General features: G+C 39.2%; 1 protein-coding gene across 1 annotated transcript; it reads left to right on the plus strand.

The window, feature by feature from the left end:
• The first annotated feature begins 242 nt into the window (after positions 1–242).
• vsig10 (V-set and immunoglobulin domain containing 10) lies at positions 243–25,869 on the plus strand. The gene is made up of 5 exons (XM_051921351.1): positions 243–518; positions 9,603–9,893; positions 11,098–11,373; positions 20,972–21,069; positions 25,620–25,869. Exons 1-5 carry the CDS (start codon positions 248–250, stop codon positions 25,833–25,835), a joined length of 1,152 nt encoding a protein of 383 aa, XP_051777311.1. The 5' UTR covers positions 243–247; the 3' UTR covers positions 25,836–25,869.
• Positions 25,870–26,723: the final 854 nt, after the last annotated feature.

Consider the following 26,723-nt stretch of genomic DNA (forward strand, 5'->3'; position numbering starts at 1 on the left):
TATTATTTTTTGTATCCAACGAGGCTTTGATACCAGCGTCTTTTGGTAGCGTTTTCGATACGTTCAATTTAAACTTTTGTTTCAATTTCATTTTCCACGAGATGAGTACGTGGCCGATGATTTCCACATTTTGTTGGATGTCAGTTGGTCACTGACCCTTCTTAAAACTAGTAGTCTATAATTCGCCTTGCCAAGTGAAGAATGGACATCAAATATTGGATATTCTGCTCGGCATCACTGCGATACGATGCAGGCATTACGAGCGTGTGAGGGAGAAGGAGGAGGAGGAGCTGGAGGTGGAAGTGGAGGCGTGGCCAAGGCAGATCGAACGAACGCTCAGAACACCTGCGCATCGGCTTTCGGCTTCTGGTTCCTGTTCCTACTGCCGATACATCAGTGCGCTTTGATTTCTTCCAGTTGGAGCCGAAACCGACCAAGACGGGCGATGTGGGGACCTGTGCTACTGAGCCTCTCAATCCTTGTGTCTGCAGATGGAGGCCTCGCCCCTCCCGACACAGGTGAGCTCAGGGAGAGGGGGCTGCCTGTTTACTTTGACAGGAGGAAAAAAAAAAGAACACGAATGCGACTCGTTTTTCGGAATAGACTCTGCTCCTGCTGTCTTATAGGCAGCTTCTCTGGGTTTCGGTGTCTTCTTTAAACAAATTATCGACAAAAAAGGTAGCCACATCAACAGGAGAAAATAAACGGCCAGAAGAAAGGGTCTTGGTGTTTAACGAACAAAGAAAGCAAAAATAGGCTGTCGACGAGTTTCCCATTTACACATGGCTTAAAACCTTGTTAAAAGTCGCTTTCAGCGGAACGTAGGACTCGCTAATCACTGCGCCACCATGCAACCCATGTCTTGTACCTTGTGAAAACAGTATAGCATGATATGCAGGACTTCCATAAATGAGAAAAGTTGTCATTTTCTGAACCCTTTTTTCCCACCACAGGGTCAAAGACAACTGTAACATATCCATAAAGTATAGGATAAATGACAATTTATGGGCAAGGACAGGAAGATAGCCACTCACCCTCACGATTAGCCCACAATGTGCATCTTCAGGTTGTGGAAGAAAATTGGAGCACCTGCAATAAACACACTTGAACAAAGGAAGAACGTGCTGACTCCACAACAACACCGAGTTGAAGCCAGGCCCACTCATTTCTGTGCTGTAATGAAGACACATACATACAAAAAGAATCACAGTTTTATTGCAATCTGTCTTCAAGAAGATACTGAAATTGAACTTGGAATAAATAAGACGCTGCATGAAAAGCTGCACATTCCTAAAAAGCAATTTAAACACAGGTTAGCTGACCAATTGATTGTTTTTAAACTTTTGAGTTCTTTTAAAGTTAGATATTTCATAGTTTATTTTGGAGTTACCTGCTATTTTATTGGATAATGCTGAACGTACTTGATTACAGAGGAATAATGAGATAAACCGAGAGCAACTCTCATTTACAAGTTATCAAGAAAACAGAGGAGATGAGGCAGAAGGAGGTGGCAGAGTATGGCTGGCAGTGTGGTTAAGCGTAGTGGTTAAGGGTGCGGGTTCAAATCTCACTACCGACACTGTGTGACCCTGAGCAAATCACTTCACTTGCCAAATTGGAAAGAAAAAAGAAATGTAACTAATTACATCTTTCAAGTGCCGTAAGTCAACTTGGATAAATGTGTTAGCTGTATTAATAAAAGTACAATATGGGATCGTGGATTTGTAGGGCTGCGAGGTAAATGAAGTTGGCACTTTTGCATTGTGTGCACAAATTAGCCGAAAGCTAGATGACAACCTTTGCCTAGGAGCTGCTTTTCAGTAAGTAGCAATTTAATAATTAGAAATTTACGACTGCTATGAAAATTGTAAGCATATTGTTCATTTATTGACGTAACATTTTACAGAACGTGTTTAAAACAAATGAACATCCAAAGATTAGCAAAAAAAATGTAGTGATATAAAGTCTGTGGAGAAACAGCATAGAGGTGCAGCGTTTAGTGCTGCTGCCGCACAGATCCAGTGTCCTAGGTGACTCTGTGTGTAGTCTGCATGTTCTCCCTGTGGGTCCTCTGGTTGTCTGCCCACATCCCAAACAGGAGCAGGTCATGTGAATCGTCAGTTCTAAATTACTTCTACTGTCTGTGAATGCACATTTATGGATGAGCACTGCTTCTACAGGGTTTATTTTGTGCCTTGCGCCTGATGCCAAAGGAACAGACTTTGTCTCCCTAGTGACCCTGAAATGGATTAAGTGGGTTTGGAAATATTATGATATGTCACTATTTAAAGGTAAGACAAATACATGCAATTTTGAACAGGAATTACTAAAAAAAAAAAACTCATAGATGCAACGCGATATGTCTACCTTTAAAAAAAACAACATCTTGTATGCTAACTTCCTTATCTTAAGATTTTAGGTTACATAGCATGATGTGTTGAGTAAAAATCAAGAAGCTTATTCTTAAGCAATACAACCCAATAGAAAGGTCTCATCTAGACTGGCATGTGTAGTTGTCAGTCAGTCATTATCCAACCCGTTATATCCTGACACAAGGTCACGGGGGTCTGCTGGAGCCAATCCCAGCCAGCACAGGGCGCAAGGCAGGAACAAACCCCGGGCAGGGTGCCAGCCCATTGCAGGGCACACACACACACCAGGCACACACACTAGGGACAATTTAAGTTTGCCAATGCACCTAACCTGCACGTCTTTGGACTGTGGGAGGAAACCGGAGCACCCGGAGGAAACCCACACAGACACGGGGAGAACATTAGTTGTGCTGTTCATAAAGAATAGAGTGTGGAATGAGCTATGAGGTACAGTTGGATCTTTACAGTTTATTGCCCAAAATTACAAAGGGAATTAGTATTGTGGGTTCCAGCTGCTGCTTTGAAATGATTTTTTCGACAAGAACTCAGGGCCACAGACAAGGGTAAATGCCTGAAGAAGGGGCCTGAGTTGCCTCAAAAGCTTGCATATTTTAATCTTTTTAGTTAGCCAATAAAAGGTGTCATTTTGCTTGGTTTTTCTCTGCACAAATGTTAGAAATGTTCATATTTTTTCAGCCAGTGAACCACAGATACAGTATATGGACTAAACTATCAAGTATTGAAACCGTTAAGTGAATAGAGATCGACCGGTTATTTTGGGTTGAATTACCTGTTCTTGTTAAAATTATTCTTACACTCTCTCATGTGGCCATCATTTCTTAACTGCCACCACATTTCCAAACCCCTATGTAATTCTGTGAGTTTGTGATCATATTCCATAATATTAAGGACAACAAAAATACATACAAAGAGTTAGAACAGCAAACCTCGCGAGTCCATTTTGAGAGCAATGAATATGAGGGCAGGGGAACTGACTTTGGATGTGTCTCTAATTACAGTTTCAGATCTGCAGATATGACAGGCTATTCAAATAAATATGCCAGCTTTCACCATGTTAGACATTGTCTGAGCTCCCTGGATGGGTTGCTGTAGTTCTCATTTTTTAAATGGATGCCATGTGTAATGTATGGACAGATTAGAAGAAGAAGTTAAGAATGTTACTGCTAAAGTGGTGACTAAAAGAAAATGTTGTTACTCAGTTTGTTCTCAGCTTTCCTGTACACCGGCTCCCTGAATCTTCAAAGCTGTGCCACTCATTTATACAACTGTTTATTCAAAAATCTCAGAACACTTTACTGCTTTACATGTCTTATGCCATATAAACACAACAGACTGAAATTAGAATCGAAATCTTCCAATGCTGGCTTTCTTACTGCTCTTACTTCTAATTATGCAACTCCTTGCAAGAGACCAGCTTTGTGGCTCCTACAAGATTTAGTCTATCTTCATATTCACAAAGACCTAACTGTCTCTCTAAGAGGCATTCCTTCATTTAATACCTTGAAAGTTCACCAAAATCCACTAGGACAGAACAACACTACAGGTAGGTCCATAAATATTTGGACAGAGACAACTTTTTTTCTAATTTTGGTTCTGTACATTACCACAATGAATTTTAAATGAAACAACTCAGATGCAGTTGAAGTGCAGACTTTCAGCTTTAATTCAGTGGGGTGAACAAAATGATTGCATAAAAATGTGAGGCAACTAAAGCATTTTTTTGAACACAATCCCTTCATTTCAGGGGCTCAAAAGTAATTGGACAATTGACTCAAAGGCTATTTCATGGGCAGGTGTTGGCAAGTCCGTCATTATGTCATTATCAATTAAGCAGATAAAAGGCCTGGAGTTCATTTGAGGTGTGGTGCTTGCATGTGGAAGATTTTGCTGTGAACAAACAACATGCGGTCAAAGGAGCTCTCCATGCAGGTGAAAGAAGCCATCCTTAAGCTGCGAAAACAGAAAAAAACCCATCCAAGAAATTGCTACAATATTACGAGTGGCAAAATCTACAGTTTGGTACATCCTGAGAAAGAAAGCAAGCACTGGTGAACTCAGCAAAGCAAAAAGACCTGGACATCCACGGAAGACAACAGTGGTGGATGATCGCAGAATCATTTCCATGGTGAAGAGCAACAGCCAACCTAATTGAACAACACTCTCCAGGGGGTAGGCGTATCGATATCCAAGTCTACCATAAAGAGAAGACAGCATGAAAGTAAATACAGAGGGTACACTGCAAGGTGCAAGCCACTCATAAGCCTCAAGAATAGAAAGGCTAGATTGGACTTTGCTAAAGAACATCTAAAAAAGCCAGCACAGTTCTGGAAAAAATTCTTTGGACAGATGAAACCAAGATCAACCTCTACCAGAATGATGGCAAGAAAAAAGTATGGAGAAGGCGTGGAACAGCTCATTAACCAAAGCATACCACATCATCTGTAAAACACGGTGGAGGCAATGTGATGGCTTGGGCGTGCATGGCTGCCAGTGGCACTGGGACACTAGAGTTTGATGATGTGACACAGGACAGAAGCAGCCGAATGAATTCTGAGGTGTTCAGAGACATACTGTCTGCTCAAATCCAGCTAAATGCAGTCAAATTGATTCATGATACAGATGGACAATGACCCAAAACATACAGCCAAAGCAACCCAGGAGTTTATTAAAGCAAAGAAGTGGAAAATTCTGGAATGGCCAAGTCAGTCACCTGATCTTAACCCAATTGAGCATGCATTTCACTTGTTGAAGACTAAACTTCAGACAGAAAGGCCCACAAACAAACAGCAACTGAAAGCCGCTGCAGTAAAGGCCTGGCAGAGCATTAAAAAGGAGGAAACCCAGCATCTGGTGATGTCCATGAGTTCAAGACTTCAGGCTGTCATTGCCAGCAAAGGGTTTTCAACCAAGTATTAGAAATGAACATTTTATTTCCAGTTATTTAATTTGTCCAATTACTTTTGAGCCCCTGAAATGAAGGGATTGTGTTAAAAAAAATGCTTTAGTTGCCTCACATTTTTATGCAATCGTTTTGTTCACCCCACTGAATTAAAGCTGAAAGTCTGCACTTCAACTGCATCTGAGTTGTTTCATTTAAAATTCATTGTGGTAACGTACAGAACCAAAATTAGGAAAAAGTTGTCGCTGTCCAAATATTTATGGACCTAACTGTATGTGCTTCAATAACTCAGTTTTGTAAAGCTCAAACTAGAACTTATCCTGTCCTGTTACTTTATCTGTCACTATTGTAGTGTAACTCATTGTGTTAAACTGAAGCAAATTTAATATGTATGGCGCTTTTAGACTTTCACAGTTTAAAAATCTGTTTGTTAAGTGTACTATATATCCAAGATCTTCCTGGTACATGTGAGAGCTACTTTTTTATCAGCTGTGTTATTTTTATTTTACTGTTTTTTCCCGTTTTGCAATGTGTGCTTTTCTTTAACACCTTGAGATAATGCATGCTGTTAATAGTGTTATATAAAAAAAGATGGATTGATTGACTATAGTATTTAGGGCTAATCAGTGGTCCATCTGCTTAACATCACTTTAACAGAGGCAGGCTATCCAAAGCTTCATACAGGGAATATTTAAATAATGTCTAAACCTTTAGTAAAGGCTATATTTTGCTTGTGAGAAGTTTTACCAAATGCCCATATCAACAAAGATGGTAAATGTTGAGGATCAGTCCCAGATGCTCAAAAGTAGAGAATATTTAGCTTAAAGAATCAAAAAGAAGAGATTGATGAGTTTGTGTCAGAAAGAAAACATGAAAAAGAGTTATGGTAGAAAAGAAACAATGGCTTGATCAAGGGCTGCTCTATGGGCAGGGTAGCACAAGACTACCATTACCTCTGGGCTGAATATCAGGAATTAGTCAATGATGACAGAAAATTTTGGATCGAGACAACTTTGTCCACACAAGTTCAGGAGCAAGAACAAATGGGGAAAGTATGGATTTCTGATTTTCAGGGTCACAGATGAGAGCACCAGATGTGCAAAATATTAACAAAAAGACAGAATAAACATGGCATAGCACAAGACTGTGAGATGTTCTCTCCCTTTTGTCTGGACAGAAAAAATAATAGCCCAAGCTGATATAAGAAATATGGGAAAACTCTGAACAGGTGCCCCAGATGATCAGGTCATAGAAAATGAGAGAATAAAGGATCAGATATTCACATCAGAAAAACAACCCCCACAAGTGACCCTGAATTGGATTAGTCAAGGTCGAAAGAGTTGCGTCACGTCAGTCAAGCTGCTACCTGGTCAGCTTAATCTAACTCAGGGACTCGGGAATGACAGTCTATCCAGCTGAAGGGGCAGGAGCCTGTCTGTCACAAAATATACTAATACACAGTACTGCTCAGATAGTTAACATTTCTATTAGTCATACAGGTGACTATATCCACATATGATATACTGTATAATGTTTAAAGTGCATAATGTATTAAAGCACAAACCACCTTCTTAACACAAGGGTAAGAAACGATATAGTCTATAATTTCTCAGTTGATGTCTTAGGTTTTGTAGCTGTATTAGAATCACTGGACAATGCACTGAGCTGAGAAACATAACTTGAAATATACCCAACTGAACTCATCATTCCTTAACAAACAACTTTTGAAAATATTTATAACATGCACCTCACTAATCACCTTATCACTGCTTCTGTACCACTCCTTCAGTGTTGTTCACATAGTTGGTTGGATATGAAAGTATTTTACTGTACTCTGTGCATGTAACAGTAGGACTACTAATGCTGTAATGATTCACCTTAGGCAATATTTATATTACTTTAGCATGGGTAAGCATACGTATATTTTTCCAATAACTCTCTTGAATATAGTCCTACGATTTTCAATAAGTACCTTTAGTACTTGGCAAGATATCTTTGCCAAAGGTGCACAGACACAGACAAAGACAAACACAATAGCCAGTCTCTTTTATTTACATTATTTTTGTAAAGGTGTCACTCTGAATGCATCCTTTGATTCAGTAACTCATGGCAGCACGTCTTTTGGCAGCACTACCTGAAACTGCATATTTCTTGTTAGAATCAATTACATCCTCATGTTGCCTCAGTGGAATTCTTTCCCACTCATCTTTACGCACTTCAGCTCGGTGATGTCCGACAGCTTTCAAAAAGTTTACTCTCGATGAATAACTTAACCAGACTAATCTCTACTTCTTGATCTACCAGTGGCATAGAGTTTTTTGCCTTTCACAAACCATTTTTATTATTCTTTGTTTGGAATCATGCAAGACAGAAGCAAAAGGCCAGATTAAAACAAGCCACCTCCTTGTACCTGCAGATGATGCTGCATTGCTGAGCACACCATTTAAAGTAGTAGGTGGACCCAAAGTACTATCAAGGGCAGCGGTTCTCAAATTTATCTCCATTATTTCATTTGAGTGTATATGCAATATCAATCAGTCATAATTCAAAAAGAATTTTACAAAACAAGTAATATTAGAAGAAGAAACAGAATGTCATGTTTCCTAAATAATGACAGATATAGATCATAAAGTACAGCAGTATGGAAAATGCAATTCAACGTTTATGAATTGTGATAGCCCAAGGGCACGTATGGCCGCCCTAACCAGACACAGACAGGCGGAGACACAAGTGCATCACACAACATCCTTTAATTCAGAGTTGGGGAAGCGCCTTTTTTCTTGCTCCGCAGAGCACAGCACAGTAGAGTACAGCGCCAAAATATACAAAGGCTCAGTCCCTTCCTTCTTCCTTGGGTCACTCTCTGTCCTACTGACTCCACTCCCTCCATGGCAAGCTTCGTCTTCTCCTTCCTCCTTAATCAGACCTGGAATCACCCCCAGGTGTGGTGAAAGCCCCCTGTAGGGCTCTGCAGCTTCCCCAAGGCCCCCACTGAACCCAAGAGGGCTGTGCCACACTCCAACTCTCAGCAGAGGAGGTAGTGCCTTGCAGATGCTCTCTCCCCCGGTCCTTCCATCCAGCTGGCGTTCTGCCGTGTGATGGCCGTGGCCAATCATCACAGTGTACAATCACCAAGCTGTGTTTGTCTCCCATCAGGGATGCTACCTAGGTTAAAATGGTTATTTCTGGTATGCACAATGCCCAGACCTACAAACGGTTTTTCCTTTTTTTTTTTTTTGTTTAATTATACTTTACCAGTAACGGTGGACTGCACGATAACGTGCAGTGAATACACTTGACTTACAGTTTTCATCCTCTTTCTTTGTACGTTTAGCATTCGTTTGCTCAGAGGTTGATGCGCTTGCTGCTTTCTGAGCAGCTCTTCTTTTTTTCCCACCCAAGTGGCCCGCTTCTTCTCTTCTTCCGTCTGCATCTTTTCCCGTTAAAACTCATTAAGTCAGTGTTTGTTTTGCAATTACTTAGTACGTTTTCTTTAAATTTTTCACTTAAGCTGGCGCTTAAGTCTTCAATCTACCTCAAGAATGATTTAAGATATGAAGAGGTAGGGGAAGTGACGGCGAAGGTGGTAGGGATGAGAATGGCGCCCGTACGCATGTGCCGCATTGCCACCCTGCTGGCTGCTGCCGAGTGTTGATTTTACAATAAAATAAAAATAAAGAGAGGAATAACCTTGGAGGTCAGTCATCATCCCGAAAGCGGATAGTAGACGTCATGTAGTACGTGTACCAAATTTCAGGTCAATAGTTCAAACGGTTTGCGAGCTACAGGCGATTTAAAATCCTGGACAGACAAACGAACAGCCACGGTAGCGTATTATATATAAAGATAAAAGTAGTGGTGGTTGATTCCTAAAATTTCCTGCTTTGTGCTCAGTGCTGTCAGGCTAGCCTCCAGCTCCCCATGACTATGTCCAGGACCCAGGCAAAAATGGTGCTTGGATTATCAGTGACATTCTACAGATGGCATACAGTGCTGTGAAAAAGCATTTGCCTTTATTTTTTCACACAAGGCCATGTAGGTTTGGATAGTTTTTTTTCCATAATAAATAAAATCATCACTTAAAAACTGCATTTTGTGTCTAATATTTAAATTTGCTTGATAATCTGAAACATTTAAGTGTGACAAACACGCAAAAATTTGAGAAATCAGGAAGGGGGCAAATACTTTTTCACAGCACTGTAACTGAAAAAGATGTTTTACTTTTTAAATGTTTTTTTTTTTACTTTTTAAATGTATTATACAATATACACAACTATTAATCTCTGTATTCTTTCACCTCTCTCCTGCAGGTCCTCCCACTGGCTCACCTCAGTGCTTTTCTAGTTTATCGCCCAACAGCAGTTCTGAGCTTCTGCTGCTCTGCTCCTGGCCTGGTGGGCAGCCTGAGCCAACTTTACTCTGGCAAGAGGATAATACTAAACCAGCAGGGTCGAGGCAGCAACTCAATGTCTCTCGGAGGACTGACAGTCTAGTGGTGACAATGAACAGCACTGACTTATATGACGGCCAGACCTTCAAGTGTGTGGGGTGGCATCCTGAATTGCAGGACACGACAGAGAAAGCTTGCACTGTGACATTGAGTGAGTTTCTCTTTGTTGACAAGTTGCTATTCTGTCCATGTTGATTTTCATCATATACCTGTTGCTACCAGTATAAGGCCACCTTACCATCCACCTTGCAAGGAAGTAAAATAATAAAATGAATGTGCATATTATATACAGTATATTATGTATTCATCTATGGGCAACTTGTTGGAGCCTAGGTTAACACTGCTGCCTCACAACTCCATGATTGAAATTGCCACATGAGCATTGTCTGGGTATGGTTTTTGTGCCTACTCTGTTGTCACACTAAATGTCAAAAGTGTACAGTTAGGTTAACTAACAACTCTAGATTGGTGTGGTATGACTGTTTATAGGTGTACAGGCTGCAATAACATGGCAAACCATCTAGGATTGGTTTTTTTTTTCTTTGCATCCAAAGCTGATGGCTGCCTATGACCCTTTTTTTTTTTTTACAATAAACTAATCTTGAAAATGGATTAATTGTGCAATCTCCTGCTCCACCATGCCTCCTCTACATGTACTATAATATAATACAGTACATTAATATGATGTGATGATGTTATTACACGAGATTTACAATCGCCTCAAGATAACCAGTCTTTTATAGTGCCTTTCATTCATCATGTATTCTGCACTGCCAAAGAGTCTCCTGACTTCTTAGTGTGGTGCAAGGGCATTTTAGAACCTCCCTTTCCCAGACGAAAGTGTGTTTTCTGCTTTGGAACCATGTTGTGACAGTCACTATGGCCTTGTAAATGTGTAGTGGTTACTCTTATAAATCTCAGTTGTAGAATATTTGTCAGGACACAATTTGAACAACAGCAGATGGGTCAGTATGGACTCTACCATCTAAACATATGAATATGAAGAAAAAAAAAAAAACCCACAAATTTCCAGTTTCTTTAGACATGGAATGATAAGAAATCTTTAAATTTAAATTATTGTTATCCTTGCTGCATCTACTTTTGCATAAAATTAAAAACCAGGTTTTGTTTTTGCTGCTGCTGAGAAGACGAATAGAGGCCTGGACATAAATGAATAATAAAACAGGCTTGCATCTGATATTGCATTTACCAGCACATTTAGCGAAGTGATTGAACCTTCGGAAAAGTCAGTCAATTACGATGTTTTCATTGTTAGAACTGTAAAGGGAGTGACAAACAAATTAATGAAACATTTCTGATAGAAACTAAAATGCTTATCTTTTGACACTTTCCAGGAGCTCCATATCCGGTAGGATACCCACTGGTCACTGGCTTTGCAAAGCACAACGTGACCCTGAGCTGCAGCGACGAGGTTTCTAACCCACCTGCTAAAATCACCTGGATGAGAAAGGAGGAGATTCGCGACAGCAGCAAGTACGTCATCTCCCAGGTTGGCCCAGTCTCCTCACTGACAATTGTCAACTGCAGCAAAGACACTGATGAAGGGATATACTTTTGTAAAACTGAGAACCCCTTGCTACGAGAAATGGAAGTGTATCTCACCATCAAAAGTATGTGCACTTATGTTATTTATGATTATTAAGTACATTTTTAGTAGTAGTAGTAGTAGTAGTAATTTAAAATATAACAAATTAGCATTGCAACAGGAAAGCCTACATGATGGGGCAGTGGATGGCCCTCACAGATAACAGCACCCTGGGTTCAAATCCCACGTCTGGTCATCTGTGTGAAGCTTGGCGTATTAATCTCCTAATGGGGGTTTCTCCCCCCTTATCAAAATTGTTTTAGGTTGACTGGCTATTCTAAATTTGCCCCAGGTGAATGTGCTTGTGTGTAAGAGTGAGTCTTACAATGGACTGACACCCCATATGTGGTTAGTTCCTGTCTTGAGTCCAGTATTGCTGGGATAAGCTCTGGCTCCTCATGATCCTGAAGTGGAAAAAGCAAGTTTGGGAATGCTATGTTATGCAATCAGGAACTGCAATTTTATAGGTATATAATAGACATTGTGACAGGAATTTTTAAAAAAAATCCAATATGGCCAGCACATGATTTTTCTCCATATTTCCAATAAGAGTACAGTACATCTCTCTATTATATAAAAAAATCTTGGGACAAGACAAGACATTTTATCCTGCAACGAGATGTGATCTTTGGAAGAGAGACACATTCACATCCCACGAGACACTCAAGTCACATCATACTTACAACTTTTGGAAGCAAGTCCCGTGAGACGGTGACTTTTGCAAGTCACGCCCTACTTACAACCATTTTCAAACAAGACCACAGTCATCTAACCTCTCAGTTGTTGGAATGCTTTTGACAGACACACTTCCTGTGCTCTCATCTCTTAAAAATTCAGGGCCGGAAAAAGACAAAGTAGAACGTGGTAAAGAATTCAAAAATGTTGGCGTGATACACATGCAGAGCAGGTTAGAGATAATGGAAGTAGGAGAATTCAAAAGTCTCAAAAAAATGAGAGTAAAGATCACATTAGTGCAAACAAACGGAAAATATTACTCGGTGAAATAATGGACAGCGAAAAGAGATTGCATAGTGTTTGAGGATGTCTGGGGGAGAAGAGAGACAAGGCAGTAAGACACAAGGACAGCTGCTGTACAGGCTTTTAAACATTCGAAGTGCCACACAAGATGCAGATCATGCGGCACAGCAGCAGCAAGCTAGCAGCTGATTGAGCAAAGAGGAGGTAAAAAAAAACAATTTGTTTTCCGTTGCATCACCGTTTTAAAGAAGGAGTTTTGGAGGAGTGACTGCATCTCTTTGGGGTGCATTCAGCCTCCTTTTTCACAACAGCACAAGACGGGATAGGGGTTGGCAAGCAAAGCAAGCAGGGGGCGCAGCCCCTTAGATATTATTATCCTGCCCAAGATAAGTCATATGTTGGACTTCAGTACCCCCACCAACTTTAATTGAATTAAGCAGGTACAATAATGATAGACGTGTGGATGTTTTTACAGTTATGTTAATTATGGACAAAACATAAAAAAGGGCTATCCAGAATGAAATATGCACATATAACATTACTTAAAAAATTTTCAGACAGCTAACAAAACAAATTATTCTCCAAGTAGAAATGTGATGTGTATCGTTTGATTGTACTCATTTCTTTCCATACTGCCAATCTGTACATGGTTTACTGTAATATAAGCTTTGAAACCAATATTTACTTCTTCTCTTTAAGGGATTCAGCCTGCCATTTTGTTGCGTCCGTTAATTTCCAATCCAACCAGATGCACAATAACATCTGCAATAACACAATAACACCTTCATAAAATCTGTGATCACCCCCATTAATTTGCATGTTGTCTCATCAAAACATCTTGCATTGAGCCGACAATTGCTTGATGTTGATACCAAAATTAGTTAAATTAGTTATATTAATGATGTGAGACTTTTTAAATAAGGTACAGAGAAGGTTCAAGGTAAGGTAGTTATACTCGTTAATCATGGTGCCAAAGGGTGGTGATAAGCTGCACGATAATTAGCATATGCAAGTAAGAATTTCACTGTACTTTTTAAAAAATTTTATAATTTATATTTTATAATTTATTTAAAATTATAACTTTTTTTTAATTTTTAATTTTTTTAATTTTCACATGACAATGATGACTGTATAAAACTGTTTTTGTAATACTCTGGCTGAGGTTAAGTCCATCAGCAAAAGCAACAAATAGTGGTGATCTAACTTGCAAGACAATGTGGAAAAGCGGACTACATACTCTGCTTTGATAGGCCACAGAGCTGCTATATGATTGAATTAGTCAGTAATTACAGCTCAGTAAGGCAGAGCATTTTTGGACAAAAGACCTCATTTTGGATGATTAGCTGCAAAAAATAAAGGTTCACACTGAATCAGGTCACAGGAAATAGTGCACTAGTTTGTAATACTATTGTTATTAACCAATTTATACTGTAAGTTAACACAACCTCTGGATACTTGATAATTTGTTAACACCTGACATACCTAGTCTACACCCATCTTGTATACTACTGCGAGAAACCGCTGATACCCAAAATCTTTCCACTCTTTCTTTATATTGCCATACATGCAGGCATAATTACTTGGCAGTGTTCCAGCATTGTAATGGTGTATCCTAAACATGCTTAAACAAAGAAGAAGAGGAAGAGGAGGAGAAGGAGAAGGACAGGAGTGCCACTGGAATGCAGTTCAGCCTGAAAGCACAGGCTTGCCGCCCCCAGGTCAGACCCTTGTGCTGCAAGTTAGTTCAATGGCATGGAGCTGCATTCTGCTGGCATTTGTGAAACAAGTGCATGAAAGTTCAGGTGTTAATACATGTAGGACTTTATTAAAATGTACCTCCATTTTTTAACATTTTACATTAGATTTTTGTCATTTTTGATGAAGCTTGTAAGCTACTGTCTTACTGGATAAGACAGCAAAAGCATTGAATAAGGAGAAAGAAAAGTCCAAGTGTGCATGATTTAACCTGGGAAACTGCGTGTCACACTGCATGGAAAATAAAGAGAAGTCTCTCTGCTTTATATACAGATAAAATACGCCACATAAATCTGGCCAAATTTTAATGTAATATTTCATTCAAGTTTCACATAAAGCCCTGCCATTATATATGACTTTTTCTTAAATAATAACCCATTCCTTTATCCCTTATTGTTTTTAATCTTTCCTTCAAGGCTTTTGTCAAGGCACCTTCATAAAATCTGTGATCACCCCCATTAATTTGCATGTTGTCTCATCAAAAAATCTTGCCTTGAGCCGATAACATCCTGTTCTTTCTTAACATTGCTAATTGCTATAGGAATTGACACAGACCCATACAGACATCATTGTTCTTTAAATGTACCGGACACATTCCTCAAAACATTTTGAAAATATCTGAAATATTCAAAATATTTTTGACATTCGTTTTTCAAAAGTCAATAGACATGGGGGAAATTCCTAAAAACTAGAACATAACAAATGTTATCCCATAAAAAAGGGATTGTGCCAATCCAAGCAAGTATAGGTCAGTAAGCCTAACATCACATGCAAATGAATGGAGGCAATTTTTAGAGAAAAGACCGAGCAACACAGGACAAGAACAAATGGAGTGTTTCACTAATATCCTGGAATTCTAGGAGGAAGAAGCAAAAGAATATAATCAGAAAGGTGCATATAGTATTATTTATCTTGATTTTCAGTAGTACTAGGGTGTTGTACCGTGTTAGGAACTCCAGTCTCTGTATTACATCTTGCCTGAAGAAGGGGCCCGAGTTGCCTCGAAAGCTTGCATATTGTAATCTTTTTAGTTAGCCAATAAAAGGTGTCATTTTGCTTGGCTTTTCTCTTGATTTTCGGGAAACCTTTCATGAGGTACGACATAAAAGCCTTCTGATCAACAACAACAACACAAACAACATTTATTTCTATAGCACATTTTCATACAAAACAATGTAGCTCAAAGTGCTTTACATGATGAAGAAAGGGAAAAAAGACAAAATAAATCAGAATTAAAATTAGGGAACACTAATTAACATAGAATAAAAGTAATAAAATTATAATAATAAAAGTAAGATCAAACTAACATTAGTGGGAATTCAAGTCACAGTGTGCAGATGGGTGTGAAATGATCTTAAATATTGGAAGTAAAAGGTATAATACAAGGAACTTGAACCTTGATTATAATATACAGTACTGTGCAAAAGTTTTAGGCAGGTGTTTAAAAATGCTGTAAACAAAGAATGCTTTCAAAAATGGAAGTGTTAATCATTTATTTTCATCAATCAACAAAATGCAGTGAATGAACAAAAGAGAAATCTAAATCAAATCAATATTTGGTGTGACCACCCTTTGCCTTCAAAACAGCATCAATTCTTCTAGGTACACTTGCACACAGTTTTTGAAAGAACTCGGCTGGTAGGTTGTTCCAAACACCTTGGACAACTAACCACAGATCTTCTGTGGATGTAGGCTTCCTCAAATCCGTCTGTCTCTTCATGTAATCCCAGACACACTCTATGATGTTGAGATCAGGGCTCTGTGGGGGTCATACCATCACTTCCAGGACTTCTTGTTCTTCTTTACGCTGAAGATAGTTCTTAATGACTTTGGCTGTATGTTTGGGGTCGTTGTCCTGCTGCAGAATAAATTTGGGGCCAATCATACGCCTCCCTGATGGTATTGCATGATGGATAAGTATCTGCCTGTATTTCCCAGCATTGAGAACACCATTAATCCTGACCAAATCTCCAACTCCATTTGCAGAAATGCAGCCCCAAACGTTCAAGGAACCTCCACCATGCCTCACTGTTGCCTGCAGACACTCATTATTGTACCGCTCTCCAGCCCTTCGACGAACAAACTGCCTTCTGCTACAGCCAAATATTTCAAATTTTGACTCATCAGTCCAGAGCACCTGCTGCCATGTTTCTGCACTGCAGTGCCTATGTTTTCGTGCATACTTCAGTCGCTTGACCTTGTTTCCACATCGGAGGTATGGCTTTTTGGCTGCAACTCTTCCATGAAGACCACTTCTGGCCAGACTTCTCCAGACAGTAGATGGGTGTACCTGGGTCCCACTGGTTTCTGCCAGTTCTGAGCTGATGGCACTGCTGGACATCTTCCGATTTCGAAGGGTAATAAGCTTGATGTGTCTTTCATCTGCTGCACTAAGTTTCCTTGGCCGATCACTGCGTCTATGATCCTCAGCGTTGCCCGTATCTTTGTGCTTCTTTAAAAGAGCTTGAACAGTACATCTTGAAACCCCAGTCTGCTTTGAAATCTTTGTCTGGGAGAGACCTTGCTGATGCAGTAGAACTACCTTGTGTCTTGTTGCTGTGCTCAATCTTGCCATGACATGAAACTGTCTTCCACAACCTCACCTTGGTAGCAGAGTTTGGCTGTTCCTCACCCAGTTTTAAGCCTCCTACACAGCTGTTTCTGTTTCAGTTAATGACTGTGTTTCAAACTACGTGTGACATTGATGATCATTAGCACCTGTTTGGTAGAACTGGTTGATCAGACACCTGACTAGAATCCTACAAAATCCCTGACTTTGTGCAAGTGTACCTACAGTATAAGAATTGATGCTGGTTTGAAGGAAAAAGGTAGTAACACCAAATATTGATTTGATTGAGATTTTTCTTTTGTTTGCTCACTTTTCATTTTGTAAATTGATAACAATAAACAATCATTATTTATATTTGTGAAAGCATTCTTTGTTTACAGCATTTTTTCACACCTGCCTAAACCTTTTGCACAGTACTATACATAGCAAGCTGGTCACTCTTGACAATGGTATCAAATTAGGTGGACTGGCACATGATCTAGAATTAATGACATCATTACAGATTAATCTAGACAGAATTCAGACATGGGTATGTTTTTGGCAAATCAAATGAAATGTTTGGAACATGAAAGAACACTAGGAGTCATAGTGGACTCATCGTTGTCCAGGCGATCAAAAGACTAATAGAATGTTAGGTTATATACCACAATGTGTGGAGTACAAGTCAAGGGAGGTTATGCTTAAGCTGTACAGCTAACTAGTGAGTGAGGTGTCATCTGGAGTACTGTGTGCAGTTTTGATCTCCATATTACAAAAAAGTCAAAGTAGCATTGAAGAAAGTCAAGAGAATGACAATTAGGGTGGGTCCAGAACTGCAAGGAATGATATTTGTTCTGTTTAAGAAAACAGAGAGTAAGAGGAGACGTGATTCAAGTGTTTAAAATTATGAAGGCATGTCAGCCCCACCTCTCCCTCTGCAAGTACATATTTGCCACAAGGCATTATCAGCAACAGGATTTGAACACTGATCACAGGATTGCAGAGTGCCTGTCTTAACAAGATAAGCTAAACACAGAACTTTCTCAGACAGCTGCCAACAGGGCTTCTGAACCTGCGTAGAGTAACACGTGCAGCTGAAAATTGTTTTAGCCCGTCACAGAAGGGATTTAGCATGTTAGGTCCATGCTGTTACTTTAAAGTGAATCCTTCAACAAGAACGCAACAACACAGGTGTTATGGGTAAATTTCACACACATGTTTGAACTAAGGACACAAGGAATATGTTACAAAGTAGAGTGATACACAGCGGGACTTCATAAAACTTTATAAATCGACTTGATATTTGTTTTCAGGAAATTAGGTAAAAAGGACTAGCCAAATTTGTTGAGCTAAATGACCTGTTCTTATCAAAATTGTTGAAATGTTCTAATTGTCCCCTCTGGCTGCTGCTTCTGATCGTTCAATTCTAACTCTCTTTCCTAAATCCTCTCCGTTGATACTCCTCTTTACCACATATATTTAATCGCTTAGACCTTTCTGCTCTTACTTGTATACAGTAGAGGATCTTTTTTTGGCACTATTGCTGACAAGTTAAAATTGGCCTTTCACAGGAAGATTCCCTGTTTTCTTTATACCAGTTTCTGGAAGTCTTCTGTTAATAACTTGGATACAGAGAGCTCAAGAAGTACCTACATTAATGGGTCATTCAACTCCAGAACTAAGTAATGGGTCGCCTGCAACCAGGCACTTCGCTAGCTTTTAGAACTTATTATGGGCTTAGTCCCCCTTGTGATCATGCCACTATTCCTATAAATACAGTATATTAGTGTTTTCATACAGTCTAAGAGAGAAGGAGTGTCCTGTGGAGTGTTTATATAGTCTAAGAGTAGGGCAGTGTCCCATGGAATTTTCGCACAGATAAAGAGATGAGTCGGGGGCTGTCTCATGGAGTTTCACATGTGTCATCCATGCATGTCAGAATGCAAAGGATGGAAGGAAGGGTGGGCTGGGCTATCAAAGATCAGGTTCTGGACATCGAAGATAAGAGGCTAAAGCTGTGAAAAAAACCCTAAAAACACAAGACGCCACTATCTACCGTTATCCAAACTTGTATTATTTGCCTAACTGTTGATCTATGACCCTCTCTCAAGGCAGTCCTTTCTCTTAATATATCTCTCTATTATAAAAGAAAATCTTGAGACAAGACTATTGCCAAGAGATTTTTTTCAAGTCCCGCCCTCCTCTCAACCATTTATGGTTAACGGCCCACGGCCACAGTCCTCTCACTCGTGTGAATGCTTTTGTCACTCACAGTTCCTGTGCTCTCAGCTTTTATAAATTTTTACGTTTTCCTCACTTTAAGTTCCCAGTAAAAGAGGACTTATGCCCAAATCTTATTGAAGAATTTCATCCCAAAAGGATATCAACAGAAGAAATGAGTACACGAGCAATCCTAGCACAGAGAAACAAAGTCAAACAAATTAACGCGACAACTGTCGATCGGTTACACAGCAAATTGGTTAAATGCATATCAATAGACTATGCTGAAACAGTTGGTGGTGATTGTGCGGAAGATGAAAACATCATCTTACAATATCCTGTAGAAGATCTACAACTGTTAACATCGTCCGGTCTTCCACCAGCCAAATTACTGTTGAAAGAAGGATCTATCATAATGGTATTGTGTAATTTATGTATGAGTGATAATCTTGTCCTATTGCATATCCTAACTGTATTCAAAATTGGTCGAATAATTCTGACGTAAAATTTTAACAGGCGACAAGAAAGGTAATGTAGTGCATCTTCCGCGGATAACATTAGACACCAAAGGAGATCTTGATATGCCATTCATATTAAAATGTTTACAGTTTCCAGTTAGAATAGCTTTTGCTATGACAATTAACAAATCACAGGGACAAACAATCGAAAAAGTTAGTTTATTTATTAGAGAGAAAGAAACAATATTCACTCACGGGCAGTTATATGTTGCGTTGTCACGATGTAACTCCAAACACGGAATCAAAAGTCAATGCGATATTAAAGAAAAGTTAATTCAAAATTGCTCTTACTTAAGTTTTACAGTAAAAGTCTAAGTTTAAAAAGTATTTGAGTGTTAATTTCAAAGCCAAACAGAACAAAAACGTATAACGCAATGAAAACCTCTAACGCAACATGAAACATAATTTTCTTTCAATTGATCACATTTTGCTATTTTTTAATGTGGTAAATTACTTGCTGTAATGTAAAATAGTTAAGTCTATTATGCATATGTAACAATTACCATGAAAATAACAATCTGTTAAAATTGTACATCCACTTCCCCATACGCGAGCGGCAGACCCACGAAGTGGCTAGTGCCTAGCACCCGCCGAGGGGTTGGCAAGCGAAGCGAGCAGGGGGCAGAGCCCTCTAGTCTCTTATAGTGCGATCTGAGGGTTGATTTTTCCACTGTTTCTTAGATACTAGGTACCTGTATAATGGAGGATGGACAAATGGTTTATTTCCATTTTTGTACTGGTTCAACACAATTAAAATTTTGATCATAAAATAGGAGAGGTCAATTAAGTTCCAGTTCAATTTTGTCATGTCTAAAAAAAATACAGAGATTCTTACTTGCATGTCTCCCACAAACTGGAAACAGAAGTGTAATGTCAACAACTGACAATTAATACAGCACCATACATTCTAATATATATCATCAAATGATGTGTTTAAGAAATGCACATCAGGAACACTCAATCAGTTGTTAGTTGGAGGAGCTGCCGAGTGGTCTTATGACTACTAAAAACTGTCCCTAAACCTTGTGGTATGAATGCTAATGAACATGAATGGGAATGTAAGTGAATAGGCCGAAGAGAAGATTCTAAAAGTTTGGGTTTGTAGAAAATGAAAAATACACACACCAGTGTGTCTAAAAATAAACCTCTTTGAATCATTTAAAATTATGCTAATTGCACTTCTTTATGTTCCCTTTTTTCAACTTACTATAATAAAAAAACAGTAGTAACACAAATATTAAATGTTTTACTGCACCTTTTCTTGTGTATAATTACATCTTTTAAGCTGTCACTGTATTTCATTTTTGGTTCTTAATTATGCATGCAACCCATTTGACAATATAAATGCAGGTGTTGGAGATATAAATTAGTGACATGAAATACCTTGCTTGGGTTAGTTGGATATAAGCTTGTAAAATTTCATTTATGACATGGAATGACTTAGGAATAAGAGTTTAGAGATGCAGAAACAGAAATAAAATGGCTAACCAATTCACAAAAGAAATATGTGAGGAAAGATAGAAAGTAGCAACATTACGCGATATGGGAGGTAAAAAAGTATGGCTAAAGCATCTGTTATTGTGCCAATCTCCTTCTGAATGTAGAAATGAGGACCACAATGAAGTGCTGGTACTGGTGGACACAGACGACGAAAACTCCCTTGATGACGACAAGGAATCAGAAAGGCAAACATCCCCTGCAAGTAAGACCATTTTTTCTCATGCATTAAACACATATAGTAGGTAGTTTAAAAATAAGACATGAACATGAGATTCCCAATACCTACCCCATTGCTCGAGCGTTGTTATACTTAATAGGTTAATGAGGGTTGTTTGTCATTGATGTTTTGAGAATGAACATCAATTCATTATTGTGAATTTTAATACTATTACTTAAGAGACCTGGGTTTGCTTCCCAGGTCCTCCCTGCGTGGAGTTTGCACGTTCTCCCCGTGTCTGCGTGGGTTTCCTCCGGGTGCTCTGGTTTCCTCCCACAGTCCAAAGACATGCAGGTTAGGTGGACTGGTGATTCTAAATTGTCCCTAGTGTGTGCTTGGTGTGTGTGTGTGTGCCCTGCGGTGGGCGGGCACCCTGCCCAGGGTTTGTTTCCTGCCTTGTGCCTTGTGTTGGCTGGGATTGGCTGCAACAGACCCCCGTGACCCTGAGTTACGATACAGCGGGCTGGAAAATGGCTGACTGACTTTAGTGAAACCTCACAACACAATGAGTGCAAACTTAATTAATAAAAGTAAATGCCACTGTGGTATATAAATGGGATTCTCTTTTTAATACAAAGAATGTCATGTTTAGCACTTTTCTTGTTTTCAGCATAGCTTTTGAGACCGTACTTATCTTGTTGTTTCATCTCATTGAGAAGTACATTTCTGCATCTTGCTTCTTATAAGTCATATTGGAAAAAGACAATATCTTTGCATTTAACTTTAAGAAATACAGAAAAAGTACTGAAAAACATTTCAAGCTTTCATACTGTTGTTGTGTAACACTGGTCGGCATGCTGTAATTTGCAATTCACTCCCTATTAATAAAATACTGCAAGATAGAAGTGCATTTGACTATATTTTCAAATTACTCAATGTTTATAATATAGCCTTAGTTACAAAGAATCTAATCAAAATTAAATCTCTCTATTATAAAAAAAAATCTTGCAAGGAGATGTGATCCTTTGAAGAGAGACAGACAGACACTTTCACGTCCCAAGAGACGGACAAGTCGCGTCATACTTACAACCTTTGAAAGCAAGTCACATGATACACATGCAGAGCAGGTTAGAGATAATGGAAGTCGGAAAATTCGAAAGTCTCAAAAAAATGAGAGTAAAGATTGCATTAGCGCAAACAAACGGAAAATACTACTCTGTGAAAAAACGGAACAGCGAAAAGAGATCTCATAGTGTTTGAGGATGTCTGGGGGACAAGAGAGACAAGGCAGTGAGACAAAATGACAGCTGCTGTACAGGCTTTTAAACCTTCGAAGTGCAGATCACGCAGCACAGCAGCAGCAGCAACAAGACAACAGCTGATCGAGCAAAGAGGAGATAAAAAAAACTATTTGTTTCTTATTGTATCACCGTTTAAGAGGGGTTTCGGAGGAGCAACCGCGGCTCCTTGGGGTGCGTTCAGCCCCGCTCTTTACAATGGCGCGGGGGGAAGGGGTTGGCAAGTGAAGTGAGCAGGGAACGATGCCCTTTAGTATTAGATACTTTGATACAGATTTCAGATTATGTAGATGCTTATTATAAAGTATGCATTTTTTACTCAAGTCTCTTAAGAATTAACAAGCTGCAAAAAACACTCAAGCCTGCTTAATCCAGGTCACAGTTATGTGGTCCAGAGAAAGTCCTGGAAGCATGGGGACGAAGCAGGAATCAGCCCTGAATGGTAGGCTAGCCATCGTAGACCCCACTCATGCAGGGCCAATTTAGAATCAGCCTCAAATGCAAACACAGGGACAGCGTTAAAACTCCACACAGCAACAGCACAAGATTTAAACCAGAATGCTATACCACCACAGACAGATACGGAAATGGCTGCTGGATATAAAACAGATTGACAGATATGAAGGGAGGCTGTCACATGGATACTTTTAATAGTTAACAAATTGTATTTGTCCCAAAGAGAATTTAGCTTTATAGAAACTCAAGAAACAAAGAAATATTACAATAAACAACAGTGACAACCTCCTTAAATACACACAGGAATTTCATAAAAGAAGGAAAAAAAAACCTTCTGATTTGGCTAATGATATATTTAGAAATCTCACACCCTGCTGATTCTATGCGAGATATTGATGGCACCTGGCTTTTTCATAAATACAACAAATCTTTGGTCTTGCAACTGACATCTGCACTTTTACAGGGAAACACATTAGCTGACTGAGATGTCCCATGGATACTGTTAAAGCTTATCTTACCAGGTTGGGAGCATGCGCCGATTTTACAGCGTGTTGCCGCACCCACCACATGATGAACCACCCAGACTGGGACCAGGGTGACATCTCAGCACCATACTGGAATAGTGTCAGGTTTTGTTTTTTTTTTTTTACAGTGGCTGGAGTGCCAATCCTGCCATCAACCCCCAAGTTTTCCCAGCAAACTGGAGGACCTGCTTGCAGGGCTGGATGCAGTTTAACGTCATACCCAGGACGGGGCAATTGCAGGTTAAGGGCCCAACGGAGTCAAGTCACTTCTGGCGTTTATAGGATTTGAACTGGCAACCTTCTGATTTCCGGCACAGATCCCTAGCCTAAGAGCCACCACTCTTATCTTACCAGGTAGTACATAAAACATGCTGAAAAGGCCAACTTTGAAAATGGTATAAGAGGAAAACCCTTAACTACCAACGCAAAAAAAGACTTACTACACATTAGCCACTCGGCCCCGTTTCTCCTTGTGCTGCTAAACTGATAAGGAAAAACACTATAATCAGAATGTCCAGCGTACAGCATGCTTGTGTGATAGGGAAGAAGGTTTTCTTTAAAACCTGGTGGCTTTATACACAAGTTAATGAAAGACAAGCCTTATAATGTTTATAAATACACACATTTTAAAACAGAAAAGATCAGAGAATACTCTCTCACCAGTCCATGTTAAGAATGGTAACATGTGAGTGGCACTTGTGGTCGAAAGATCTATATTGCATGTCTCAGGATCAGAGAGATAATCGGGTTGATTTCTTTGAGTGTATTAGCTAATAGTGCATTTATGGAAATAAGTAGAAGTTACATAGAAATGCATTTCAGGGAAAAAAAAAAAAAACACCAGAAATGCTGCAGGGAAGAGTGGCAACCTGCTGAGCCACGTTACACTGGCACACTTCAAAAGGCAACTGGGCAGGATAGTATAAATGGATCAATGTCAACAAGCTAGCGGAAGGGGGAAAATCCTTCTGAAGGGGGCTTGCAGAACTTAACTCTCAGTTTCTTTGTCTAATTATTGACTTAACTGTTTATTGTGAAAGCTCAACCTACATTTCACAGTCTAAACAAAAAATGTACAATACTGCAACATTTACTTCCCTTTAAGATCCTGGAAGATGCTTCCTGTTGCCACGGCTTTTAGTGCCGAGAATTATGGCCATAATTTCATGAATTCAGTTTGTAAATCGGCTTATCACACTCAGGGTGACAGAGAGCTGGAGCCCATCCCAGGAGCATCGAGAACAAGGCAGGCATCAACCCTAGTCAGCATGGCGGTTCACCACAAAGCACAGAGAAGAACTCCTTGACACTCACAGATTAAATGTTCTTTTTATGTACTTGTATGTTGTGATCTTTTTAGCTTCTTAACCATTAGGCAGTTAGCAAGGTATGCAAAAAGCGAATAGCATTATGCATTGAATTAACAGAATGCACTGTTCAGCAGTTTGATCCACTCAATCAATTTACGGTTTCACTGTGGTGGAGGTTCAGTGACAAGGCCAGTCCCTGCAGCATCAGGCACAAGGGAAGAAATAGCAGAGGACTGGGCACCAGTCCATCATAAATCACACACACTAACTTACAATAAGGCAAGTAGAAAAGAAAGTGGAGTTTTAATTCTTGTTAGTTCATCAAATAAAGTGTTCAATACACATTAGCAACAACTTCCAACATGGCACAATGATCAGAGAATCTGGAAGAAGAATATTTAATAAAATGACCCCAAAGAAAAAAAATAAAACAGGATGGAGTGAAAGCATGAGCAATCAGTGGGGTTCTTTAAGACCACCCTTCAACCAGAGGGACCCAATGGGCAATTCAGTTTACATTCATACATCGCTCTTTAAAACGGACAGGCCTGCACAGGTGGTCAAATAAAAAAGATGATTTGAGAAAACTGAAATAGGAAAACGCTGTAAAGGTAGCCTAGAGCTTATGAGCCGATTTTACCGTGATGATGGATGTAATTTGATCAGGCAAAAACAGCTTACCTGTTCTATCTATTTTCTGAATATTGAAAAGCAAGTTGACCAGCTCTCTAAATATTTCATAGATTCCACACGTGGCAATTTAATAACAGAATATCTGACTTAACATTTTGAGTTTATATAATTGAGAGAAATTTGCACAGCCTTCAGCCTGGCTCTCAAATGCGTGTGTAGTGTCAGTTTTTGCTAATTCATTTTTGTAAAAGCATATATGTTGCCTACTTACTTTCTTTGTAAAGTGCTTTGTAATGATGACCACAATTAAATTTATCTTAAATAAAGACTGACTGAAATTCACTCTTTTTTTTTGGTTGCCGTTGTTTTTACAGGTGGCAGCATCAACCTGCAGGAGACAAAGCAGGAAGCAGATGAAAAAGACCCAGCAGACACCCAAAGAAGCGCCACTTAAATATTATTTGGAATCTAAACTGAAGCTGAGCAAAAAAAAAAAAAAAAACTTCCATTATTTCAAATGTTTCTTGCATAAAAATATGCCAGACCAAATGAAAGGCAAGACCACACAGATTCACCCATGCAATGTTTAATACAAAATAAATGTTTCCTGAATGTTAAATTAAACTGATAAAGTAATTATTCTGTCATCCACGTGTGTGTCTCAGCTATTCTAATCTTCACGCACCAAATGAAGCAGTACTCTAAAGTAAATCAAAGCAATCCAATCATTATCATTGTGATCTCCAAAAACGTCATGCATAAAACAATATAGAACAACAACACAACTTTGCTTTGCATTTTATTAACTGGTATACCTTTAAGATGAAGACAGCATAGCCCAAAATCATCATTATGGATTTTGTCAGCCATTTTAATAATCTTTCTTGCAAAAAGATGAAAGTTAATTGGATGATTACTTTTAAGTGTTTTCAATTTTTTTTTTAATTTGCGGAAGTTAAAATTGAACCGCACCTAATAGATGTGTTAAAGTAAGAATCTGAAATCTCATCCAAATCCAAATCACAACCTGGTCTTCGATAATGGCAGTTGCTAAGGGTTTTCATACCAACCAGAAGCTAGATTACCTACTCTTCAGTGAATCTGGAGCATTTTTATTTTGCTGTTCTGCTCCATGGACCATTCCAGTACTAATACAATGCATTGCTGATTTTATTGCTGTTGTAGGCCATTTAGCAGCTTAGAAGGACATTTTACTTTTGCCACAGTACAGAATACATCATTGGACTGTGGTGGGCTCACCTGCATATGGCAATGGAGCTGCTCATCTGAATAATGGCAAGCCAGCTCATACTGCTGCCTCAGTGCTAATGCCATTCTCATTTCTGCTTTTTCTTACTGATGTAAGGAGTCAATACTTTTACTTACTAATTATCTTGGTATTTTAGAAAGTATTAGAATAACTAATGCCCTGTTTATGTGTCTTTGGGGTCAGTAAAGCACTTACTTTGGTCTGGCCA

The sequence above is a fragment of the Erpetoichthys calabaricus genome, chromosome 18, assembly GCF_900747795.2.
Source record: "Erpetoichthys calabaricus chromosome 18, fErpCal1.3, whole genome shotgun sequence".
In the NCBI taxonomy this organism is placed as follows: Eukaryota; Metazoa; Chordata; class Cladistia; order Polypteriformes; family Polypteridae; genus Erpetoichthys; species Erpetoichthys calabaricus.

Bases quoted from the DNA above. Each gene is read 5' to 3' on its own strand.
- vsig10 (XM_051921351.1), top strand. From the start codon at position 248: ATGCAGGCATTACGAGCGTGTGAGGGAGAAGGAGGAGGAGGAGCTGGA. The intron at 9,894-11,097 runs GTGAGTTTCTCT...GACACTTTCCAG, and splicing joins AGCTTGCACTGTGACATTGA to GAGCTCCATATCCGGTAGGA. The intron at 11,374-20,971 runs GTATGTGCACTT...TTCTGAATGTAG, and splicing joins AGTGTATCTCACCATCAAAA to AAATGAGGACCACAATGAAG.